At 39.6% G+C, this 23,675-nt stretch overlaps 1 protein-coding gene across 1 annotated transcript in view; it reads right to left on the bottom strand.

Moving 5' to 3' along the window:
* Window positions 1-876: 876 nt before the first annotated feature.
* Window positions 877-23,675, bottom strand: part of LOC124776461 — a 93,761-nt gene continuing 70,962 nt past the window's right edge. The window contains exons 5-8 of the mRNA XM_047251470.1: window positions 22,942-23,134; window positions 15,565-15,791; window positions 5,132-5,353; window positions 877-1,256 (exon numbers count right to left, since the gene is read on the bottom strand). Coding sequence (XP_047107426.1) covers window positions 963-1,256; window positions 5,132-5,353; window positions 15,565-15,791; window positions 22,942-23,134 — 936 coding nt within the window. The 3' untranslated portion in view covers window positions 877-962. The remainder of the gene's footprint in view (window positions 1,257-5,131; window positions 5,354-15,564; window positions 15,792-22,941; window positions 23,135-23,675) is intronic.

The following is a 23,675-nucleotide window of genomic DNA, read 5'->3' as shown; positions in this document are numbered from 1 at the left end:
CGGAGCCATTGGAGAGTAGGAAGGTGGTATGCAGAGCTGAAGACACCCATATGAAATTGACAAAAGAGCTGGTTTCAAAATTTTGGAGGAGTGATAATAATGGTCTGCCCTGGCTCTAGACCATGAAGATATCATCAATTAACCTGAGTAGGCAAATGAATGACCCATAAACACCTTTGCCTATGAGGGCATGTGTGGGTGCCCATCCCCGCACCATGAATTTGCTCATGTTATCTCCAAGGAGATGTGGGCTGTGAGCAGGGATATAGTTGGTCATGTGTGTACAGAATGATACAGTGGGTTTGGAGTCAGCTGAATTTTGGGAGAAGTAGAACTGAATGGTAGGAAGACCTTGGGCATGGGGGATGCTGGAATACATGGAGTTGGCGTAAAAAGTGACAAGCATAAAGATATTTATTGAAGTCAATGTTTATATCCTGTTTTGAACCTCCCCCCCTCCCCCCCAAATCTAAGTGTGCAAGATTGTGAACACCTTTTACAACTTCTGAATAGAAATCCAAAAATTATGACAAAAATATACTGTGCATTAATTTCACTAGGTACATCATATGCAATAGAATAATTAGTAATATGTTTTAGTTGCAATGGGAATTTGAGAATTTGAGTTCTCATAAAAAAATAAGATTAGACAGTAGATGTGACATATTTCTGAGAGAGAGAGAGAGAGAGAGAGAAGTGTTTATTTCCTCATTGCAAAATGTAAAATGTAACAAGAACTAATAAAACAATGTATGTCCATTTGATTTCACTACATTATTAAAGTCATTATGTATTTTTTGGCTTTACATTTTCTACTGAATTACTACTCTAAACTACAATAATAAATAGTTTCAATATAAATATCAATAATGCATAAAGGTTATTATGCATATATATTTCACAGCCTTTTTAAAATAACGGTGTAGGCAACCGTTACACAAACACAAACAGCAGTTATAATATTAGTTGACGTCAGAGAGCATAATGTTCAGTAACTTTTTTGCAAGAGGTTGTCTGAGGTCCTCAGTTGGAACAACAGATAGACTGACTGCTATATTTTTTTCCGTAAGTAATTTTTCTGCAGTCTCTCTGCCATCCACAATGTTTCCCATTAGAGATGCACAAACGTTGACCCATATTGAGCATGATGTATGCTTCACAGATTGTGGAAGGCAATTAAAGAGATAAAGCACTTTCTGGAAGATTGACAGGGATGACTGTACATTTTCTGATACTAGGGCTTGACAAGTGTTTTCCTGTGAAAGAGAATGTGTAATTAGTGTTTTTTCTTATTAACACAGATAATAGATTAATTGAGATAAAGTTATATGTATACATAGCTAAAGATACACTTACAGATATACTGTCATCATCATCCTCCCTCTGATAATATGAAAAAAGAAAAAAGGGGTCTGGGTCAATTGTTGAAATATTGTGCATGAAACGGAAACAACAACTCTGCTGAACACTCTGAAGCACACCATTAATAATCGTGGTGAGAAAACCTGAGGGATCGGATCTTTGTACGTAGTTTTTCGTATGTTTATATTTTTGTAGCACATGTAGATATTCAGAATGTTAACATACAAAAAAAAGTGTCAGATGCAAAATTTATGCTTTTACAGTATAAGTGAAATTTACTGCAAGTCTGTGCAACTGATAACAAAAGCAGTTAAGTATTGTTTTCACAAATGTTTATTTTAGTCATGATTGTTTCATAATAAAACTCAACTTCATTTTTGCAATATGGCCAGAGTGAACTAACAGATAAAAGTAATGATGAGGGACTATGTTAAGCACTTGACAGTGGCCTTTCAGAGTTCAAAATGTATCATGCTGTTTACTAAAAATCATGACAGTGACTGATGACACATGCTTTTCCTTTATAATTTACAGCTCTTCAGTTTTAAGCCTAAATAAATAGCACTTGAACAAAATTTACTCTCACCATTTTCTTTGCAAAATGAAGAAAGAGTCTTATGAAAAAGTCACATATTTATGATGAAATTACTTAAATGAAAACCTCAGAACTTTATGGTCATACAATTAGCTAAGAAAATAAATGAGGAGGTATCGTTTACAATAGATGTAATTCATAAAGTTTTGCTTGAGAGTGACAGAAATAAATAGTTACAATTTTGGGATGATAAAGTAATGTTTCTGATCTAAAATCAGGTGCTCTGGCAGTAAAAGGCTTCAACATCACAGCATAAAACAGAGACATAATGGATGTATTTCTAAAATTTTGACTGAGAATGACTACCAAGTAGAAGTATAGGGATTTTTACCAAGTTTCCTTGCACAATGTGTGTTCAATTTGCAATATATCCCATTTTTCCATGACGAGTTGAGTATTTTGGGCACTAAGAAATTATGTTATTTTTCTCGTATAAAGTATAAAGATATACAAAAATATAAAGTTAAAAGCCCGTAATGGGACACCCTCCTCTAACAGTACCTCTTTTACAGAAATAACCAATACTATGTATACTATCAATTCATGTATAGGTGAACATTATATCAGCTGTTTAACTGAATGAATTTCATATGATTTTGAATACGAAGTATCATATTTCAGGCTAAAATGTATAAAAAGAAATTAATTTGTTACAATCGATATTTACCAATGGTTAAAATTATTCTTGTTTTAAAAATATTTGAAACTGTAAAATTTCTGGCATACTTAAAATTCATATTATTAATTCCACAATGTGACACTAATTATTAAATTTATTTCTGAATTCATTTATAAAATAATGTTATATCTTGGTGATGATTCTTTTTTTTACAGGAAAGTTTGTACACTTTTTTGCTTTGTAAACTCTTTGGACTATTGTGAGTACTGCAGAATGTAATATGATGACAAAGAATAAAATTCAAGAAATATACAGGCAAATCTTCATCAGTTATTTAGTCATCAGAAACCCGCAATGTTAAATCAAAATTTCAGCTGCAAGAATGTACCCCTAGACACAATAAGTGGAGCCAACAACAACAAGAGGAGAAAATGAAGATAAGTAAAAAGTGTTTCTTTTGTATATCTTACATCTCTCGAAGTTTTTTGAAACTAATGAAGACGCTAACAGAATTTTAATGGTGATATGTGGGAGGGTAAGATTACAAGCCTACCTAACTTAGTTCTGGATGCCAACAATTTGCTGCTGCTGCAGAGATTGTTGATGTTGCCCAGATGTAATCAAACAGACAATCAGTGCTTTCAAATATTACTATAGATCAAATGCAAGTAAAAATGAAATTTTTTTCTGGTAAGTCATCACTTATATCAAAATATCTCTGTCCTCTCATTCTATAAATATGAGGTCCCAACAATGATTCTCATTATAATAGCATTTCTAGCACTATACTAAAATTGTTTGCTGACTTGAAGAGCCCATCCTTCAGATACATTTGTAACCAAGTACCGAATAAGGACTTATAGGAATATTACCTGATTGACTTTAAAAAGTAGCAGAACCACCCACATTTAAAAATTATGAAAGGAAATCACCTCTAATTAAGGGAAAAGGTTGGAAGAAAGCACAAGTCACTCCTATCTACAAGAAGGGTAGCAGAAGAGATCCAAAAAACTACTGTCCAATATCCTTACCACTCATTTCTTGTAGAATCTTAGAACATATTCTGAGCTCAAACATAATGATGTATCTCATATAGAATGCTCTCTTCCATGCCATGTAGCATGAATTTCGAAAACATAGATCATGTGAAACCCAAGTTGCCCTTTTCTCAAATGACATCCTGAAAGCCAGGGATCAAGGCAGTCAGGCAGACACAGTATTTCTTGATTTCCAAAAAGCATTTCACTCTGTGCCACTCATACTCTTATTATCAAAAGCACGATCATATGGGGTATTGGATGAAGTGAGTGACCAGACTGAGGATTTCTTTGTAGGGAGGATGTAGCATTGATGGAGAGTCATCGTCAGGTGTAGAAGTAACTTCAGATGTAGCCCATAGAAGTATGTCGAGTCCCTTGCTGTTCATGTTGTATATTATTGATCTTGTGGACAATGTTAATAGTAATCTCAGACTTTTGCAGGTGATGCAGTTATCTAGAATGAACTTCAGTCTGAATGAAGCTGTACAAATATTCAGTCAGTCTTTGATAAGACTTCAAAGTGGTGCAATGATTGCCAGTTTGCTTTAAATGTTCAAAAATCTAAAATTGTGCACTTCGCAAAATAGGGAAACATAGTATCCTATGAATAGCATTAATCAGTCACAGCTGTAATCTACAAACTCATACAAATACTTGGATGAAACACTTAATAGATACATGAAGTGGAAAGATCACCCAGGCTCAGTCGTGAGTAAAGCAGGTAGCACACTTCAGGTTACTGGTAAAATACTAGGGAAATGCATTCATTCTATGAAGGAGATTGCTTAAAAATCACTTGTCCAACCCATCCTACAATATTGCTCAGGTGTGTGGGACCTGTACCAAATAGGATGGGTAGGGTTGGTTGGTTGGTTGTTTCGGGGAAGGAGACCAGATGGCGAAGTCATCGGTCTCATCGGATTAGGGAAGGACGGGGAAGGAAGTCGGCCGTGCCCTTTGAAAGGAACCATCCCGGCATTTGCCTGGAGCGATTTAGGGAAATCACGGAAAACCTAAATCAGGATGGCCGGACGCGGGATTGAACCGTCGTCCTCCCGAATGCGAGTTCAGTGTCTAACCACTGCGCCACCTCGCTCGGTGATGGGTAGGGGATATTGAAAGTATATAGAGAAGAGTAGCATGAATGGTAACAGTTTATTTGACCCATGGGAGAGTGTCACTGAGATGTTGAAAGAACTGAATTGTCATACTCTTGAAGATAGATGGAAACTACCCAGTGAAAGTCTTTAAAAAAGTTACAAGGACCAGTTTTAAATAATGTCTCTAGGAATATATTAGAACCTCCAACAGATTGCTCCCACAGGGATCGTGAGGATAACATTACATCAATTACAATACAAACTGAGGCATTTAAACAAGCTTTTTTCCCACACTCTATACCTGAGTGAAATAAAAAAATGCTAATGACCAGTACAGTGTGACTACCCTCTGCCATGCACTTCATAGTGGTTTGCAGAGTATAGATTTAGATATACCAGTAGATGTCATACAAACCATTATAAGTAGTCCAAGATTTTGCAGGGAGAAATCTAAGTAAGTTGCAAAATTTTCTGTTGCATTTTTCCTGTTGATAACAGCTGTTATAACAACAATTACATCTATAAAAATGTGAAATGATTCGATGGCAGCATTTGATTCTGGTTTTAAGATCTGGAACAGCTTCTCAACACAGGCTGATAATAATTTCCATTCCGTAGATGTGAGTTCTGGCAACACCTGAAATACAGCAGACACTGATTATCTGACAAAAAATCTGTACCTTTTGATAAATATGTTATACTGCCCTTGCATAACTGCACAAAACAGTAAGCAGACAGAAGAAATATTCTGAAAGGGATTCTAACTTTTTCCCCTTTACTTATTTGACTCATTAACTACGCAATTACAAGGAGGTAAAATCTCAGAGCAGTATTTGGGTTGAAGGGAAAAGAAGAGGAGTGATAGGAAAGGAACTGGAGAGTGTTAAGAAAAGAGTTAGCATTCAGAAAAAGACACCCAGAACTCCAGGTCAGGGAAGACTTACTGGACAGGAGTTCCTTTCCCTTCACCCCTTTTCTTTCCCCCTCAACTCTTCTGACGGAAGGAGCCACTGGCTCTGAAAGCTTGCATAAGTAAAACCTTTTCTACATGTGTGTCTTCTGCTGCTGCTTGGTAAGTAGATTTTGTACCTATCCAACTACATTATATTGTATAAAATTGATTATTTTTATTGCTATAATAAAAAGGAAAGATGATTAGGACAGTAGTAAAATGAAACGGAAGAAAGAGTGGGACTTCAACGCACTTTCTAACAATGCAAAGCAGTCATAACAGACTCAATCTTTGACTCCACAAAACCAAATGATCTTTTTCAAGAAAAACCAGTAAACCTCTGTTTGTTTAAAGAACTTAACTCCCATGTATAAAACAGCTCCAAACACCTCATTACTTTACAAATGAGTTAATTTTTTAAATATTTGACTGTAAGTATGCAGGCAAGAAAAAGTTCGGTAAACGTGTACCATTATGCTTGAAGTTTTTAGGAAGTCACTAAGTGTTCTCATTATGAAACAGTGGATGAATGTACTAGAATGTGTTTAAAAGTAATGCTCTGAATTTTTAAAGTTTTATAAATAGAACAAATGTTATTAACATCCTAAATCTTCATTCTTCATGTCTACATATTTGCAGCTCTCTATCACTAGAGGGCTCCAAGTTTTAGTGTATAACATGGCGATGTGTAATGTAACTATGTTGGTGTGTGAGAAACAGCATGCTGTAATCCAGTTTTGAATTCAAAGTTTCTGTCCTCACAAGGAGCATGCTCTCCTTCGGTATGACAGTGCCAGACCACACATGAGCACTGCAAAATCTGCAACAATCTGTCACCTTGGCTTCATTGTCATGAATCATCCTTGACAGAGTCCTGACTTGGCCTCATCAGATTTTCATGTGTTTCAAACACTTAATGAACACTTTTGAGGATTTCACTTTGAAAATGGTGAAGCGGTGCAAGCAGGGGTGAGGTTATGGTTCAGCCGAGAAAGTCAAACTTCCTACAGTGACAGTATCAACAAACTGGTCGCACCTTGGGAGAAATGCATTTTTCACTAGAGTGGCTGTTGAGGTGTAAATATGCGGATGGGTAGTACTGCGGGGCTCAATATTCAGCGAGATGCCCATCCTCCAAGCTCTGCTCCCTACTTACGACAGTGCTGTCTTTAAATCTTCTTGTAAAATCAGAGTTTGACATCGCTGAGCTTGGGTATATGCACATTTTTCAATGGTCTCCTTGAACTCTGTAGTGAAATCTGCCAGACCTTAATCATGTGTCTGATGGACCGCAGTTTATTGGATTGTGTACTATCTTGCCATTTGTCTTCCTGTTTCACCAGGTTGCAGTGTCTAATGTGTGCCCTTAAGTCTAGTTTGAGTATTTCCATCCTCACTTCTTCTCTGGCTAATTTGTCCGCCAGATCATTACCTGCAATCCCAATGTAACTCAATATTCGCATACACCCAATGGATATTAATTTACTGTTGAAAGCATATAGTTTGTCATGGATAACAGGGACCAATGGATGTTTTGGATAGCACTTGACTACTGATGAAGTCTTCTCACATTATCAGCTGACTCAAGGCATCGTTCTGTGACAACATTTCAACAAGTTTCATACTTGTCATCTTCAGGCAAAATGTAGGGTTTGTGCCCTGTCCAGTTCGTTATAGCCACTGGACTGCAGGCTCTTGTGCCTCGTCTGTGTTGGCAGTGCCAACTGCCTGCCTCCGGAAGGGGTGTCATCATGTGTGGTGGGGGAGAAGTCATGACTGGTGGTGGTGGTGGTGGTGGTGGTGGTTACTCACTCTGTGCTGATGTGTGCAAGTATCGCATCCTATTGAGGCCTGTCCATTCTGTCCAGGCCAGATTGGCATTGGAGTGTTCTTGTGGTGTTTTTGTTATCGCTGCATCCCATGTGGTGCTAAGTCAGATACAACTATCTTGGTTGACCGGTTGACAAGGTTATCATGAACTCATATCTCCATGATAACCTTGTCAACTGAGAGAGCGGTAACCAACTCAGCACAGCATGGGATGCAGTGATAATAAAAATATGACAAGAACACTCCAATGCAAAACCTGCAAAGAAAGCAGACAGAATGGGTATGCGACACCAGCAACTGCCAGTGCAGGGAGGCCCCACCGCCACTGGCCATGACTCCCCCACCACCACGTGCCACAACACCCCTTCTGGAGGCACATGATTGGTGCTGCCGATGCAGATGAGGCAGAGGAGCATGAGGTCCAGAGGCTATAAAGAACCGGACAGGACACGAACCCGATACTTCACATGCAGATGACAAGTAGGAAATGTGTTGAAACATTGCCGCAGAATGATGCCTTGACTCAACTGATAACCAAGAGACGATTTCATTGAGATTTGCAGAGAAAGTCTAAATTCGCATACAGCAATTGTCTACTGTTTGCAACACACTCAAGGAGTCACTAAAATGAAATTCTGTCATGGGAAAAACATTATGTTTTGTAGTGCTTGATGTATGGCTATTAACTCTGCAGTATAAATATTGGATTTTTTGGTAAAGAATGTTGTTCCTGATTCAGGTTATGTACATATGCATAGCAGACTTTTCTGTTATCTTTGGAGCCATATGTGTAAAGGAGATTAAAATGTGGATACTGATGGATGACTGAATGAAGTGCACAGTTATAAAAATTGGGAGTTGTATCCTCTTTTGTGTCACACCTTATGTGCATCCTTACTACTGGTTAGGGAACATACTTTGGAGGTGTTTGCGATTGAGAATGTTGCATATGGGTAATCTGAGGCAGCTGAAGTTCACTTTGGAATTGGTTGTCCTGCTCTAAGGCACTTCATGAGTAACTGGATTGTTGGGTTGTAAGAAAAAAAGGATCCTGGGGGGTTGTTTGGCATTTGATTAATTGCGATTGTATAGTTAAATAAATTTTGTTGGCACTGTATTTTCAGTGGTTGTACTCCTGCGTCTGCAAGAATGCTATCAAGTGGGCTCATTCAAAAAGCTCCAGTTGTCAAATGGACCCATTGTGGTGGATAGGGTCTAACATTTCTAGGATGGACAGTGCTTCTGATTCACAAAAAATGCTTCCACAAATGGGATAAAATAAGTGCTTTATAAAATGTTAATGAAACTTTTCAATCCACACCCTAAGAACTGTTAGTGTGGAAATGGAGACTGGTTGGTACAGAGGACCACACAGCGAGATCTTCAGTCCCATCGGATTAGGGAAGGAAGTTGGCTGTGCCCTTTCAAAGGAACCATCCTGGCATTTATCTGAAGCAATTTAGGGAAATCAAGGAAAACGTAAATCAGGTTGGCTGGATACGGGTTTGAACAGCCATCGGAAATGGAAAGTACTGAGTATCTTTCTGAAGGAGGTCCTGAGTTGGCATATAGGTGGTAATCATGTACATTTATTATCAAAAAGTCTTAAAACATGGTACTGGTCTACTACTTCCAGTTGTTGGGTTTTGAGGTATAGTTCTGGATAAGGATGGGCAGACTATATTCTACAAAAGCACATGATGCACTTCACATCGGTTTGCAGGGTATAGCTGAAGATGCAGATTGGTAGGAGAGAAACAGTATCCATGGTTTTGTGCCCTTTTTAATGCCTGCTGTATAGCTGTCTGTAGTTTGCGTTCTGCTGTACACAATGATATGGAGCTACAATATTCTGTTGGTGCACTTGTGCCCCACTGAGTCTATTACGCCATTTATTATACTTAAAACTGATCCTTGTAGGACTCCATTTTCTTGCATGTATCATGTATTGAACCAACCCTGACTGTAAACAATCTAAGAGAGAAAAAAAATGTTGGGCCAAGGCTAGAAACATTACCAAAACAGCTAAGTTCATAAACTGTTTATGTGCTACACTGGTTAAAGTATATAATGTATGCAAAATGACTCTATCCAAACCCCAGTGCCGAGGCAATTGTGGTGGACCTTGGACCATAGATCACAGGGGTGAGTATCAAGCAGCGGAGATGTGTGTGGGCAAATAGATGTGCAACTGTTGAGTAACTGACTGCCCAGATGAACCAAGGAGCTATCACCTGTGTCTCCTCAATGACAGTTCAGAGAACGTCACTGTGTATGGACCTCTGCAGCAGGCACCTGGTTCATTAACCAATGCTGAGCACTGTTCATCAGCAACAAAGTCTGGAATTTCCACAATAGTACTGCAACTGAATGTCCACTGAGTGGTGACAGGTGGCCTTTTCAGAGGAGTCACCTTTTATGCTCCATCAGACTGAAAGCAAACATCCTGCTACAATCGTCAGAAGGGTTCTGGCAGGAGAAGAGGACATTATGGTCTGGAGAATGTTTCCATAGCATTCCCAGGGTGATCTTGGAATTCTAGATGACACAATGGATCAATACATGTATGCATTTATCCTTAGGGACCACATCCACCCCTACATGTAGTTTGTTTTCCCTCTGCATGGTGGCATCTATCAGCAGGACAATACAATGTGTGTGTGCCGAGGAGCAGCAAGATGAGTTTACTATACTCCCTTGGCCACCAAACTCCCTGGATTTAAACCCAATCAAGAATCAATGGGACCATCTCGATTGGGCTATTTGCACCACAGTTCCTCAACCGAAAAACCTAGCATAGCTGGCCATGGCACTAGAGTCATCGTGCTCCACATCTCTGTTGGTACCTTCCAGAACTGCACTGGCTCTTTTTCTGCATGTCTTGCTGTGGTCCGCACTGTGAAAGGGTGGTTATTCCGTCTTTTGACAGGTGGTCACATATTGTCACTGCACAGTTTAGAATGTTACAGAATAAATGATAACTCTCTAGCATTCATACAGTTGTGTATTTATAACAGGAAGCAGAGGGATGTTAAGTTTACCTACTACCTATGGAAAAATCAATGTCTACCGCAGTGTCTGGCAGCACTATGTAAGTAATTGTGGCTATTTTCACTTGTCATACCCTTCTCATCAGTTCAACTAGCAAACTGAACTGTCATGACTAAGCAGCACATGACACTATAAAATAAACAAAGCTCAGTTATAGTGAAATAAATAAATAAATAAATGTTTGGGATGTGACTTATTTAATGATTGCCAACTCCATGAAGTTAACATCTTGTAATAAATTATGATTTATCCGTTAAATAAGATCCTTATGAATAAACCAAATATTGGACGAACGAAGTTCATTTAATGCTACAATTGCATTGTGTAACTAAAATTCGAAGTTCCATCTGGCTACATCACAGAGTAACAAACACCAGTACATAACTACCTGAAATTCAAGTTTCATACAATGTCGAAATGTCAGTACTTTACTTGTATTCCAACTGAGTCAGGCCCACATGCCCACACAGTAGATTTCCACAAAATTATGGGTGTCAAAAGCTCTCCTCAAAAATTTTGGTATGCCCCTAGAAAGTAGGGCCCTTATGCTGCACAGAAAGCAAATTCGAAACCTGCAATTCACTAACACATATTCTACTTCATAATTCGCTGAAAACAGTAGTGTTCAGCACAGTGGAATTTCAGAAAAGTTCTGAGTATTGTGAGCACTTTCTATGAATCTCATCACATCCTGGCAGACAAATTTTTTTTCTGTTGCCTCAAATTCTTTGACCAAAGACGTGTAAAACAGAGGGGCCAACATGAGCTGTCTGCTAATATTTATCTGCTAATGGCAACTCCTCTATAGTCCAACAGTTGTGTTTTCTTTGAAGTGCAATATGGTAAATCATTCAAATATTACAATAATAAGTACATACATACATTTACAGATGTGTATTACCACACTGATTATTTTGGCATCATATACAATGTTCTACTTTTAATAAATTTACATGGCAACTTGTTTTCTCAGTTTTATTATTACACTCACTAATCTTAAATTACAATCAATATTGCTAATAGCCATTTTATAAAAGGTCAGATTTAACTGTAATAATCATCTTTGATCTAGATGGTATGGAAGTTACAGGATATATAGTATTACCCCACGCTGTTCACTCACTGCGTGTACATTGCATCAATCAATTAAAGAACAGGCAGTTTGAGAGTTTAATCAACTTTGCACCATTACAGAGAATAGTAGAGCTGGTAGTTTTTCTTTGTAAAAAATAACTGCAAGCTTTAAGGTAGTACTTTTTTGTTGGCAGAAAACTGCTGTGCATAACCAATTGTGTAAAGGAAGTAAAAGTAAACCTACATTCTCAGTGCAGTGTAGTAGATCATACTGTGCCCCCCATAGTGAGTGGGACAATGTGCATTGTGTACACTGTTCAGCCCATGAGCATGCCTCAAAGAGTCTTTGCATGGAAAGAAGGGTCGCCAAGCCAAACTAATTTCTTGAGGAAATGGCGTACAGCATAGCAATGTCATTTGAACATTAAACAGCTCCTGTCAGGAGAGATAAAGCATTCACAATCTGCCTTTTAGAAGAGCACTCATATGACCAGGTTCCAATGCCGATCTCAGGTGTACAGCCCCACAGGTTCAGCAGGCAGGTGTATCAATCATGTTTGGATCAGTACAATATCAGGGTAGTTTGATAAGTCTGGTAAATTTCCATGAAAGAATGAACATTTTTGTTGCACCATCATAATTGGGAAGCTTGATTATTCCAAAGATTGTATAAAATTTCAACATTATGTACCATACAGTTCATTGTCGACAGCCATCTGACTGTCAGTGTGTTGACTGCAACTGAAAATGAAGAAAAAAAACAAGTTTCATGCCATTATTAAACATTTTCATTTGAAGGGTTGGAATGCCACACAAATCAAAACAGAACTGGATTAAGTTCATGTGGACTCTGCTCCTTCACTGAAACCTTTTTCTTTTGGATTAAAGATTGACTTTGAAACACCGAAGACAAAGCAGAGTCTGACTGTCCAGCTTGAGGTCACCACAAAGGGCAGCACTGATAAAATCCATGCTATGGTAATGCAAGATTGCTGAATAAAAATTTGTGAAATTGCTAGAACGCTAGGCATCTCAGCTATGCAAGTGCATAATATCCTGCACAAAGAATTGGCTATGAAGAATCTGTGTGCAAGGTGGGTGCCATGATTGCTCATAGCTGACCGAAAGCATACCTGGCACAACATTTCAGCACAATGTCTGGCAATATTTAATCGCAATCCGCAAGACTTGTTGCGCCTGTTTGTGACTATTAATGAAACCTGGAACCATTATTTCACACAAGTGTCAAAATAATGAACAAAGGCTGGTGAAATGCCACCAAAGAAGGCAAAGACCATTTTGTCAGTTGGTAAGCTGATGGCCACTGTTTTTTGGGACTCCAAAGGAATAATCCTCATGTGGAGAAAGGCAGGAACATAACTGGATTCTATTTGGCTTCAATGTTGGATCATGTGAAACTTGCACTGACTGACAAAAGACCAAGGTTGGCATACAAAAAAGTGCTCTTTCACCAAAATAATGCATCATGCCACACATCAGTGAGAGCAATGGCGAACGTGTCCCCACCCATCCTGTTCACCAGACTTATCCTCAAATGATTTTCTTCTGTTCCTAACTTGAAACTTTGGCTTGCTGGGAAGAAATTTGCATCAAGTGAGGAAGTGATAGTTGCGCCCACCAAAAGAGACTACGTCAAAACATTTTTTCTTCTTTTTTTTACCATACTTACACATATCAGACACTTCTCAACACTGCTGAGGGTAATTTCGAGGCTGTGAAGTGTCAAGACAGAAATCTCCAGCCTATTTTCCAGTTCTACAGTCAATATTTTGGTGATTTGTCCATCTTTCAAGATGACTATACACAAACACCCTGCACTTACTTCGTGAACGCTTTCCTCCACATGCTGGAATTGACGGAATGAAGTGGCCTGTGGCATATGCTGATGTAAGCCCAATTCACTATGCTCTACACTAGTTCAAACTTGCAGGGAACCTCCTCAAACAGTAGCAGAGTTCAAGAGGGCCATTGTTGAGGAGTGAAACACATTGAACATGTATTGACCACCAACTAGACAGCATGTCAAGTAGGATCCAAACATGTTACAATTTTTGCAGTAAAGAAACTAAAGGAATACATTACTCAGTGTTACCCAGCAGCAGATGTTGAGTTCACAGATGTGCACTTTCGAACAGACTGACTATTGTTTTGTTTTTATTTCATGGTAAAGCTATATTTTTTTCATTTTTTATTTTATTTTTTTAGTTCCATAAGGCTTATGATTTCACTCCTTTCTCCCCTTGAATCTAAGCCCACACATATCCACACACATGCAGGTGATGTAATGAAAGGCTGCAAATATTCTCCAAGCAGCCAAACATAACCGTTTTCAGTAAATAATCAGTTCAGTTGGACCAGAGGGCTCTGTCCATTCCATGTGAACACTGCCCACACCATTATGGAGCCATCACCAGCTTGTGCAGTGCCTCATTCACAAGTTGGATCCATGGCTTCCTGGGGTCTGCACCTCACACTAACCCTACCATCAGCTCTTACCAACTGAAATTGGGACTAGTCTGACAAGGCCACAGTTTTACAGTCATCTAGGGTCCAATTGATAAGGTCACGATCCCAGAAGAGGCACTGCAGGCGATGTTGTGCAGTTAGCAAAGGTTCTCACATCAATCATCTGCTGCCATTGCCCATTAAAGCCAAATTTCGCCATGATGTCCTAATGGATATGTTCATTGTACATCCCACATTGATTTCTGTGGTTATTTTACACAGTGTTGCTAGTCTGTTAGCGACAGCTTGAGGCAAACGCTGCTGCTCTCCATCATTAAATGAAGGCTATCGGCAACTGTGTTGTCCGTGGCGAGAAGTAATGCCTGAAATTGGGTATTCTCAGCACACTCTTGACACTGTGAATCTGAATACTGAATTCTCTAATGATTTCCAAAATGGAATGTCCCATACGTCTAGCTCCTACCACCATTCCGCATTCAAAGCCTGTTAATTCTCATCATGTGGTGATAATCACATCCGAAACCTTTCACATGAATCATTTGAGTACAAATTACAGCTACACCAATGCACTGCCCCTCTTATACCTTATATACATAATCCTACCATCATCTGTATATGTGCATACCGCTATTCCATGACTTTTGCCACCTCAGTGTAAAAATGAATTACAGCTGAACTGAGATTTACACAACCACAATACAGGACAGAAAAATAATATTCATATAGACTTAGCCTCCTTACCTACAATTCAGAGCAGGATGTATTCTGGTGCAAATGTCTTCAGCAAGTTTCCATTGACACAGAGCAACAAATTGAGAAACTCTATAAATTTTGAATAAGAGTAAAAAATTATATTATTAGCTACTCATTTTACAAATGATCACATTATATAGATTCAAGGTTTGCAGATTCCTGTTAGCTGCCTAACATTTAGCAAAGTTCATTGCAAACTGATCTATAGCCTTATGGTACATACATAACTGATTTTCTATGATAGACACTGAAGTGATCAATAATAAACTGAGCTAGCAAGAGCAGACAAACAGCAGCTATTCTATGTAAGTGAGGAAGCAGTAATTTTATTCAAAGTGGGGGCACACTGTTTAATTTTGGTTTGTTAAATGTAGCCTGACTATGCACAAATACCTTACAACAATTTAATGACAGTCTAATAATTAACATAGGTGCTAATAGATGTTTCGGTTTGTAGACGTATTCCTCAACTTTTTACATATTCCGGAAGGTACTCCTTGACAGTGGGGTTCAAATAACGAATGAATCAATGAAAAGTAGTGAATTTATAACATATATTTGTTTGTGTACAGAAAACATACATTCTGACAAATTTTACAGCAAACCTTTCCCCTTTTCTCCAAAATATTTTTGAGAAAAGCAAAAGTTCTAAAATTACAGGTAAAGAGTAACTGGAATATGTATATTGATTTATTCATTACCTGTAGCACTGCCGCCTTGAGTAACATATCTTTTTGTGGGCTTTTTTTGATTATGTCCGCTAATGAACTATGTTCCATATTTCCATGCATTGCTGCCACAACAGCTGAACTCAGGTCTCTATCACAAGCCACAAATTCATCTTCCACCAACAACTTCTTAAAATATGGGATATTTATTGGTCTTAATATTGATTTAAGCTTTGGAGAAAGCCAGCTTTTTAAAATTTCTGGAACATCAGTGCAATATATGTTACAATCAATGAAAATATTCACCTGGCATTTATGCAATGGTGAAAATATCTCATCCAACTTGTCAATAAAAAAGTAACCTTTCAGTCAAAATCAAACAATGGAAATTCCAGTCTGGAATATCAACCATGAAAGTAAAGGGTAGATTGTACTTACCATAAAGATGACACATTAAGTTGTAGACAGACACGTAAATGTTAGCTTTTGGCCACAGCTGCATCAGAAAAAGAAAGTGAAACATACACACATTCATTTATACAACCAAGCACACCTCTCACACACACATGACCACCATTTCCAGCAGCTTGGGCCAGAATGCAACTGTCACATGGAATGGAGGCAGCAACTTGGAGGGGGTGGGGAATGGGGAGAGTAGTGTACCAATGGGGGGAGAGAAGAGCATGGCTGACAGCGTGTGTAGAGACTAGGCTGCCAACAGGTGCAGTGTTGGGAGATTGTGGGACAGTGAGCGGGAGAGGGAGAGGGAAGCAGGTAGCAGAAAAGAAATGGAGCAAGGAAAGATGAGTGGGTGCACTGGCAGAAAGTGGCACACAAAGAGGGTGGGAGTTGACAATAGGGAGGAGGTGACATGAAAGAAGGGTGGAAACTGTTGGGTGAAGGGTGTGGGGACAGTATGTTACTGAAGGTTGAGACCGGAATAATTTCAGGAGTGGAGAATGTGTTGTAAGGATAACTCCCATCTGCGCAGTTCGGAAGAGCTGATGGTGCAGGGGAGGATCCAGATGGCTCTGGTAGTGAAGCAGCCATTGAAATCAATCATGTTATGTTCAGCTGCATATTGTGCCATAAGGTGGTCTCCTTCGCTCTTGGCCATAGTTTGACGGTGACCATTAACCCTGGTGGACAGCTGGTTTGCAGTCATACAAATATCTGATCTACTAGTGATTGCAACATACACTCCTCTTACATACTGCAAGTGAATTATTACTGTGACGACATACTGAACATTATAAATGATATAATAAGATACTAACCTGTCATTCACACTACAGTTTTTTGCCAGAACATAACTGAAGTACAATGAGATTCAAATAGTTAACACATCATTAAAGCTAACCATTCCATTACTCAAAACTGAACAATCCTCCTATAACTACTTCTCCACTGTTGAATAATAAGACAGGCATCAAGGAAAGAGCTCTCCTTTAAGGGGGGTAGGATGTCAAACGGGCCGATTTGGAGAAAGGGAGGCGCCACAGGACATTTTAATTTCCACTGTCTATACTTTTACAAATAAATTAATAAAACTTTGTCAGCGTGACCACGAAAGATTCAGGGATTCACACTCCTACATGTGAAGTATCATCATTTTTTCACTTACTGTTTGGCTGGATTTGTTGCTATAGGTACACTTTTCATCATAAGTAAGAGAGATTCTTCGATGAATTTTGCACAGCATACAAACCATACATACAAGTGTACAAAACTCAAGAATTTTCCAAATCTATTAAAAACTGTGGTAAAAATTGGGATAATTAACTATAAAATTTGAGGTTTTTCTAAACATGAAGTTTAAAATGTAACAGCTCAGTCATTATTTCAAAAATTAAATAAAATTCTAGAGTTTCATACACCTGTAAGTATGGTTTGTATGGTATGCAAAATTCATCGAAGAATCTCTCTTACTTATGAAGAAAAATGGAGCTATAGCAACAAATGCAACCAACAGTAAGAGAAAAAATTATGAAATTTCACAAGTTTAAAAAAAAAATAAAAATAAAAAATTGTTATGTTTTTGACCTTCCACTGCTATGAATGTGAATCCTGGTCATGCTGACAAAGTTTTATGAATTTCTTTGTAAAAGTGTTGACAGTGGAAATTAAAATGTTCTGTGGGGCCTCTCCTGCTGCAAGCCAGCCCGTTTGATGTTCTACCCCCCTTAAATCGTCAATTGTCTATCAAATATCGTATCAGGATAATCATCAATCAGTCAACTCAAAATTTTATTTCTATTCAAAATTTTAATAATGGCAGGAATTATAAAAGCCAGCTTACACAGTAGTCTAAATTCAATACTGACATTTTCAATTTGGCCTACTGGAATCAATAATTTAAACAATGGAAAATCCAGGACAGAATAACAACAGTACTATGAAAAGGATAGATTGCTACTGTAGAGAAGATTCTGAGTTGCAGACAGGCACAACATACAGACTGCTAAACATGTGAGCTGTTGGCCATAAGACCTCCTTCTAAATTACACAACACACACACATTCACATAAGCACAACTCACACACACATGAATATTGTTTCTGGTCACTGAGGAAAGACTGCAAGCAACTGTACATGTTGGGAGAAGCAATCTGCATGGTGGAGGTAAGGAGGAGCCTGAGGTGGGGTGGGGGAGGGATACCAGGGTTGGGGGTTGGTGGGGATGGTAAAGTGTTGCTTGTGAAAACATGTTGGGAGCTAGACCGGAGGGGGGGGGGGGGGGGGGGGCAGGAGTGGAGTGAGAAAGGAGAGAAATAGAGGAGGGGAAAGAGACTGCGGGGGCATCGGTGGCCGGTGGCATTAGACTGTATTGCAATGAGACTTTATAATGGTACTTTGCGGGCAGGTGTGTCAATTAACATCATATTAATTAAAATCGGGGATAAATAGACTTCATTTTGGAAGAATTAAATAGGGGAAAGTAATACGAAACTTTAATAACTGCACAGTATTACTAAGACGCAATATAATGAAAAGTAATAAAAAGCAAATTAGCACAGACCAAGCAGGACAGAAAGATATAGGGGCGCGTTTAATACATATAAAAGAACATGTAACACATTATTGAGCTCTCTACCTTCAGTTATCGCGATCGGGCTAGTCGATGAAAAAGTGGTACGCGACTGAGAAATTTGTTAAGGAGATTATTTAAAGACTCTTCAAGCACGTTTAAAATACATTACGTGTGACAAAGTGATCAGAGACATTTATTGTCAGGTGAAGTGAAAATGATTCCGACAACATAATTCAAACTTTGTGTTAGCTGGGAAAAATACTCTTGGGAAACTATTATGGTTGTGGAATCCACGAAAGTTGTAAGCAACGGAAAGCTATAGTTTACGTAATTCTGCATTTTATAAAATTGTGAAACGCATGTGCACGGAACATTAAGAGAATCTTATCCTTGGATGGTTGCGGGGGTAACTGATACAAACAACATGCCAGCATAAAAATAGTTCGCTTATTAACTACCAGATATTAATTAACAGGGACCTAAAATACTAAAAACAGTGCATACACCGTTAAATTGAACCCTGCGTGTGAAAGACAATCACATCGAACATTTCGAGAGGGAAGAATAGACATTTAAGTGCCGAACTGAGAGCCTGGGTTGTGTCGATATTTGGACATTATACGACACGCATTATTCAGAACATGATATCGATTGTTCTAATACTGAAAAGAAGGATAGGATCATCACCTCCAATCCCGATTCATATTTCATATTTAGTTAGTGAAAAGAAAAGTGTTAATAAACAAATTACATTTCAATTTTATCCACGATTTCGGCTTCATTACGTAGTCTTGACTACATGATAAACAATATCTGTGGAAGTTGTATACAACGTATTGTCACAATATTTAGCCAACCAATATTGTGGGACACCAAAAATGTAAATGCATGAAATTGTTCTTACAGCGGATGTATAATGTGTGAGTGCGACGAACTATATTGAGAAGCTGAACATCCATTACGTACTTACACGTTTATCTGCGAAAATGGTCCTTGGCGGTACATCAGCCTAGAGTTCGAATAGAATCGCTGGAACATTGCAAACCATTCAGAGTAAGCGAACATCTAAATACACATAATGCTGGTATCGCCAGGATGTGTTCTTTCTCCTCACTCCCATGGCAGTAATTGAATTAAGAGTCAGCCACGAACAACATTTAAATTAATTGACGACCATTGAGCTAGCGTCACGTATTTTCAAACATCCACTGCCATGTATGAAGGCGAGTGACACCACGAGTGCTAACGTCAATCGAGGGGTGTCGTCGTGATCGTATTGAATGACATTGAGCGGTCACAACTTCTCACCTGAACAATTCAGAAAAGCCAGTGCTGGTAGGAAGAATCCAGATGACAGAAGCGTGAAGCAGTCACTGAAGTGAAGAACATTTCATTGGGCAGCATGATTAGCAAGTGGGTGGTCCAGCTGTCTCCTGGCCACAATTTCTCGGTAGCCATTCATGTAGCAGACAACTTATTGGTTATCATACCCACACACAATGCAGCACAGAAATTCCTCATTCCAGGGCACAGTGAGAGGTAGTCTAAGCCCTGGTACAGAATGTGATCCAGTTGCCGCAGTCCTGGGTGGTGTAAAGTCATAAGTGGACTGCTCCTTTGTACCCGTATGATGGGACTCTGTTGGGTCGTGAGTGGCTGGAGAGAGAAGGCATTGGAAATCTGTTTCTGGAAGGTTAGGGGGTTAATTTCAGTCTGTGAAAGCCTTCGTGAGATGTTTGGTATATTTGGAGATGGACTGCTCATCTCTACAGATGTGATGGCCATGGGTAGCTAAGCTTTATGGAAGGGACTTCTTGATATTGAATGAGTGGTAGCTGTCAAAGTGGAGATATCTCAGGCAGTTGGCAGGCTTAATATGGATGGAAGTACTCCTGTAGCCATCTTTGAGGTGGAGGTCAACATTGAGGAAGGTGGTTGTTGGTTTGAGGAGGACCAGGTGAAGCGAAAGTCGGAAGTGTTGAAATTCTGGAAAAATGTGGATAGGGTGTCCTCACTCTTGATCCAGACCACGAAGATGTCATCAGTGAATTTGAAGCAGGGGAGGCATTTGGGATTCTGGGAGGTTAGGAAGGATTCCTTTACATGGTCCATGAACAGATTGGCATAGGATGGTGCCATGCAAGTGCCTATTGCTGTACTGTGGGTTTGTTTGTAGGCGATGCCTTCAAAGTGAAGTGAGTGAGAGTATAGTTGGTCACAATGACCAGGAAGGAGTTTGCAGATTTGGAATCCATTGTGCATTGGGAAAGGCTGTATTCAATACTGGCAAGGACCTGGGCATCATGTATGTTATGTAAAGGGAGATGGCATCAATGGTGACAAACATCGCGCTGTGTGGCGAAGGAACAGGAACTGTGGAGGAAATGGTTGGTGCCTTTTTTATAGGAGGATAGGATATGGGTAATACGATGAAGGTGTTGGTTTACGAGAGCAGAAATCTCTCAGTGGGGGGCACAGTAACTGGCCACAATGGGGTATCTTGGTTGTCTGGGTTGATGGTCTTCAGGAAGCATGTAGAAGGTAGGGGTGCAGGGAGTGGTGGGGGGAAAGGGGGTTATGGAGGGATGAATGGAGTTAAGAGTTAGAGAGAGAGAGAGAGGGAGAGAGATAAGCTTAGGGGAGAGATTCTGGGATGGGACTAAGGATTTGAGGAGAGACTGGAGATCCTGCTGGGTTTCTGGAAAGACATCACTTGGCAGAGTTTGTATGTGGATGCTGGCAGTGCCCTTCCTCCAGGGAATCCCTGTGGTTCAAAAGCACAATGGTAGAGCCTTTGTCGGCAGGTAGGATTATAAGGTCAGGATCAGTTTTTAGGTGGTGAATTGTGGTTCTTTCTGCGGATTAAGGTTAGCTTGCATGTTGAGGAATTTTGGGAACGACGGGAGCTAGGTTTGAGGTTAATGAATTCTGTAATGTTAACAGGGGATGGTTTAGAGGCAGTGGTGGTGGATCACACTGGGGTGGAGGTGTGAAATGAGTCAGGCAGGCTTCAGCATTGGTTTTGGGTTGAGTTTGATTGATAGGGATGATGACAAAAATGTGTTTCTGCTGTAGGAACAGGGAGAAGGAATTAAGATCTTTAACACATCCAGCATTATTGAAATGGGGAAAATGTAAGGCCTTTTGAAATGACTGATACTTCGTGACACTAAGGCTATTGGAGGCAAGGTTCAGGACTGTGTTTCGGGTCTGTTTAGGTTCTGTATTTTGTGTGGGTGTGGGCCAGAGTTTCTGAGGGTGTGATAAATGTAGCAGGCCTGCAAGGCAGCATTTGTCTGATATGAGGGGATGTGGGGAGATTTGGAGGCTGTTGTAGAGGTGGTGAATAGTTGTAGTCCAAGATGGGGGTACGAATTGAAGAGGTTGGAGAGGTTTTTTGAGGTGGCAGTTTGCATGCAGCTCTAGTTCCCTGAGGGCAAGAGTTTCAGTGTGAGAGATGGAATACAGGAATTGGGATTGCAATGCAGAATTTGATGCATGGAGAGGAGGTATTTCAAGGAGGTTCAGACCTGCTTTACATGGTCTTGCAGTACTAAATTGGTCAGCCCAGATCTGGCAGAATCTGTCCAGATGGAGGTCACTGTGGAAGGAGAGGTTGCAGCCGGAGATAGGTAGTTTGATGGTAAAGCTATTTGGGGGTATCCCATGAGCCAGGCAACAATGCTGGAAAAGTATGTGAGGCTGAGTTCTGGCTAGAGATAAGGAAACTTTTCTGTACTGGTGCAGATGGATAGGGCATAGATCCATTATGCAATGTATCCTACATTCCCGTAACCCCCCTGGCTACAAACCTTCCTTATTCCCTTTCCTTTACCCACATATTCCCTTCCCAGCTCCCACTCCAGCACTACACAAACTTCTATTCCACAAACACAGCCACAGACTAGCTTTTTTTCTCCTCCTCTACTTCTCTACCCTCCTGACTGCACTTAGCTGCTCAGTCCTGTCACCACCAGATCCCTGCATGCTCCCACAAGCAGCACTTTCCCACCCCTACCCTGCCATCTGTCCTCCTTTTCCACCCCAGAACCCTCCTTACGTCCACCCCAGATTGCTTCTCCCATCACGCACTGTTGCTCACAATCTGGCCAGGGACAGTGGTCATGTGTGTGTAAGTTGTTTACGTGTGAATGCTTGTGTGTATGTTGCCTAATTCAGAAGAAGGCCTTTTGGCCAAAAGCATACTAGTTTAGCAGTCTTTTTGTTCTGCCTGTATGTTATTCAACATCTCCACTATATGGTGAGCAGCAATCTAGTCTTTTCATAATACTTAAATCAATAATTTCAATTTTATGTCCCTTTTATGCAAGATTAAATAAAATATACCTATTAAAACCAGAATACAGAAAGGACCTTACCCTCTTCAATGTCAGTGGAATTTTCATTCAAAAGTACATTAATGATGGCAATAGTTTCTTGTCGAACAGCTGCCAACTGCGGTGTGTAAGTTGAAATATTCCACCTGGCAGCTTCAAGTAACTGTGCTAACATAATAAGCACAGCAGGAATACTAAATGACTTTCCTTCATTCACTGTACCATCTACAAACACCTATAACACACAACAGCCATAATTATGCTTTCAAACAAATAAAGTTCATGGTAAAAAATAAATAAATAAATAAATATGTAATGCTGTTAGCTAACATTTAGGCTACATGACTGCACCCTAGGCAATGAACATTGCTACCTGCTGCAGGTGCAAATGGGAATCTTCAGTACTTGAATCTAAATCAGGGGCCTCCAAACATTTTAGCCTAAGGGCCACACTGATGTTTCCACTAAGTCTCAAGGGCCAATACCTAGCTATAGTCTAAGTGTTCTTGAGGCCTGATACCATAGTTCTGCTTTCAACTCCCTGGTACAATTCAGAAATTTTCAAGGCACTTACCACTGATGACAGTCTTCACGAGCTGACACTGAGTGGCGCTGCAGTAGTCATTATAAAGCGAACCGTTGATTGTTTGACCTTGAGCTGTGGTCTTAATTTAATGTAATATACAGCGTTACAAATAAATACCACTCTTGAAGGCCACTGTAACACTCTTTCATTACACACTGTTACTTCTGTATGTTATTAATGCAAGCACCCC

This window comes from Schistocerca piceifrons, chromosome 2 (genome assembly GCF_021461385.2).
Source record: "Schistocerca piceifrons isolate TAMUIC-IGC-003096 chromosome 2, iqSchPice1.1, whole genome shotgun sequence".
Classification (NCBI taxonomy): Eukaryota; Metazoa; Arthropoda; class Insecta; order Orthoptera; family Acrididae; genus Schistocerca; species Schistocerca piceifrons.
This window is presented reverse-complemented; position numbering and strand designations above follow the sequence as displayed.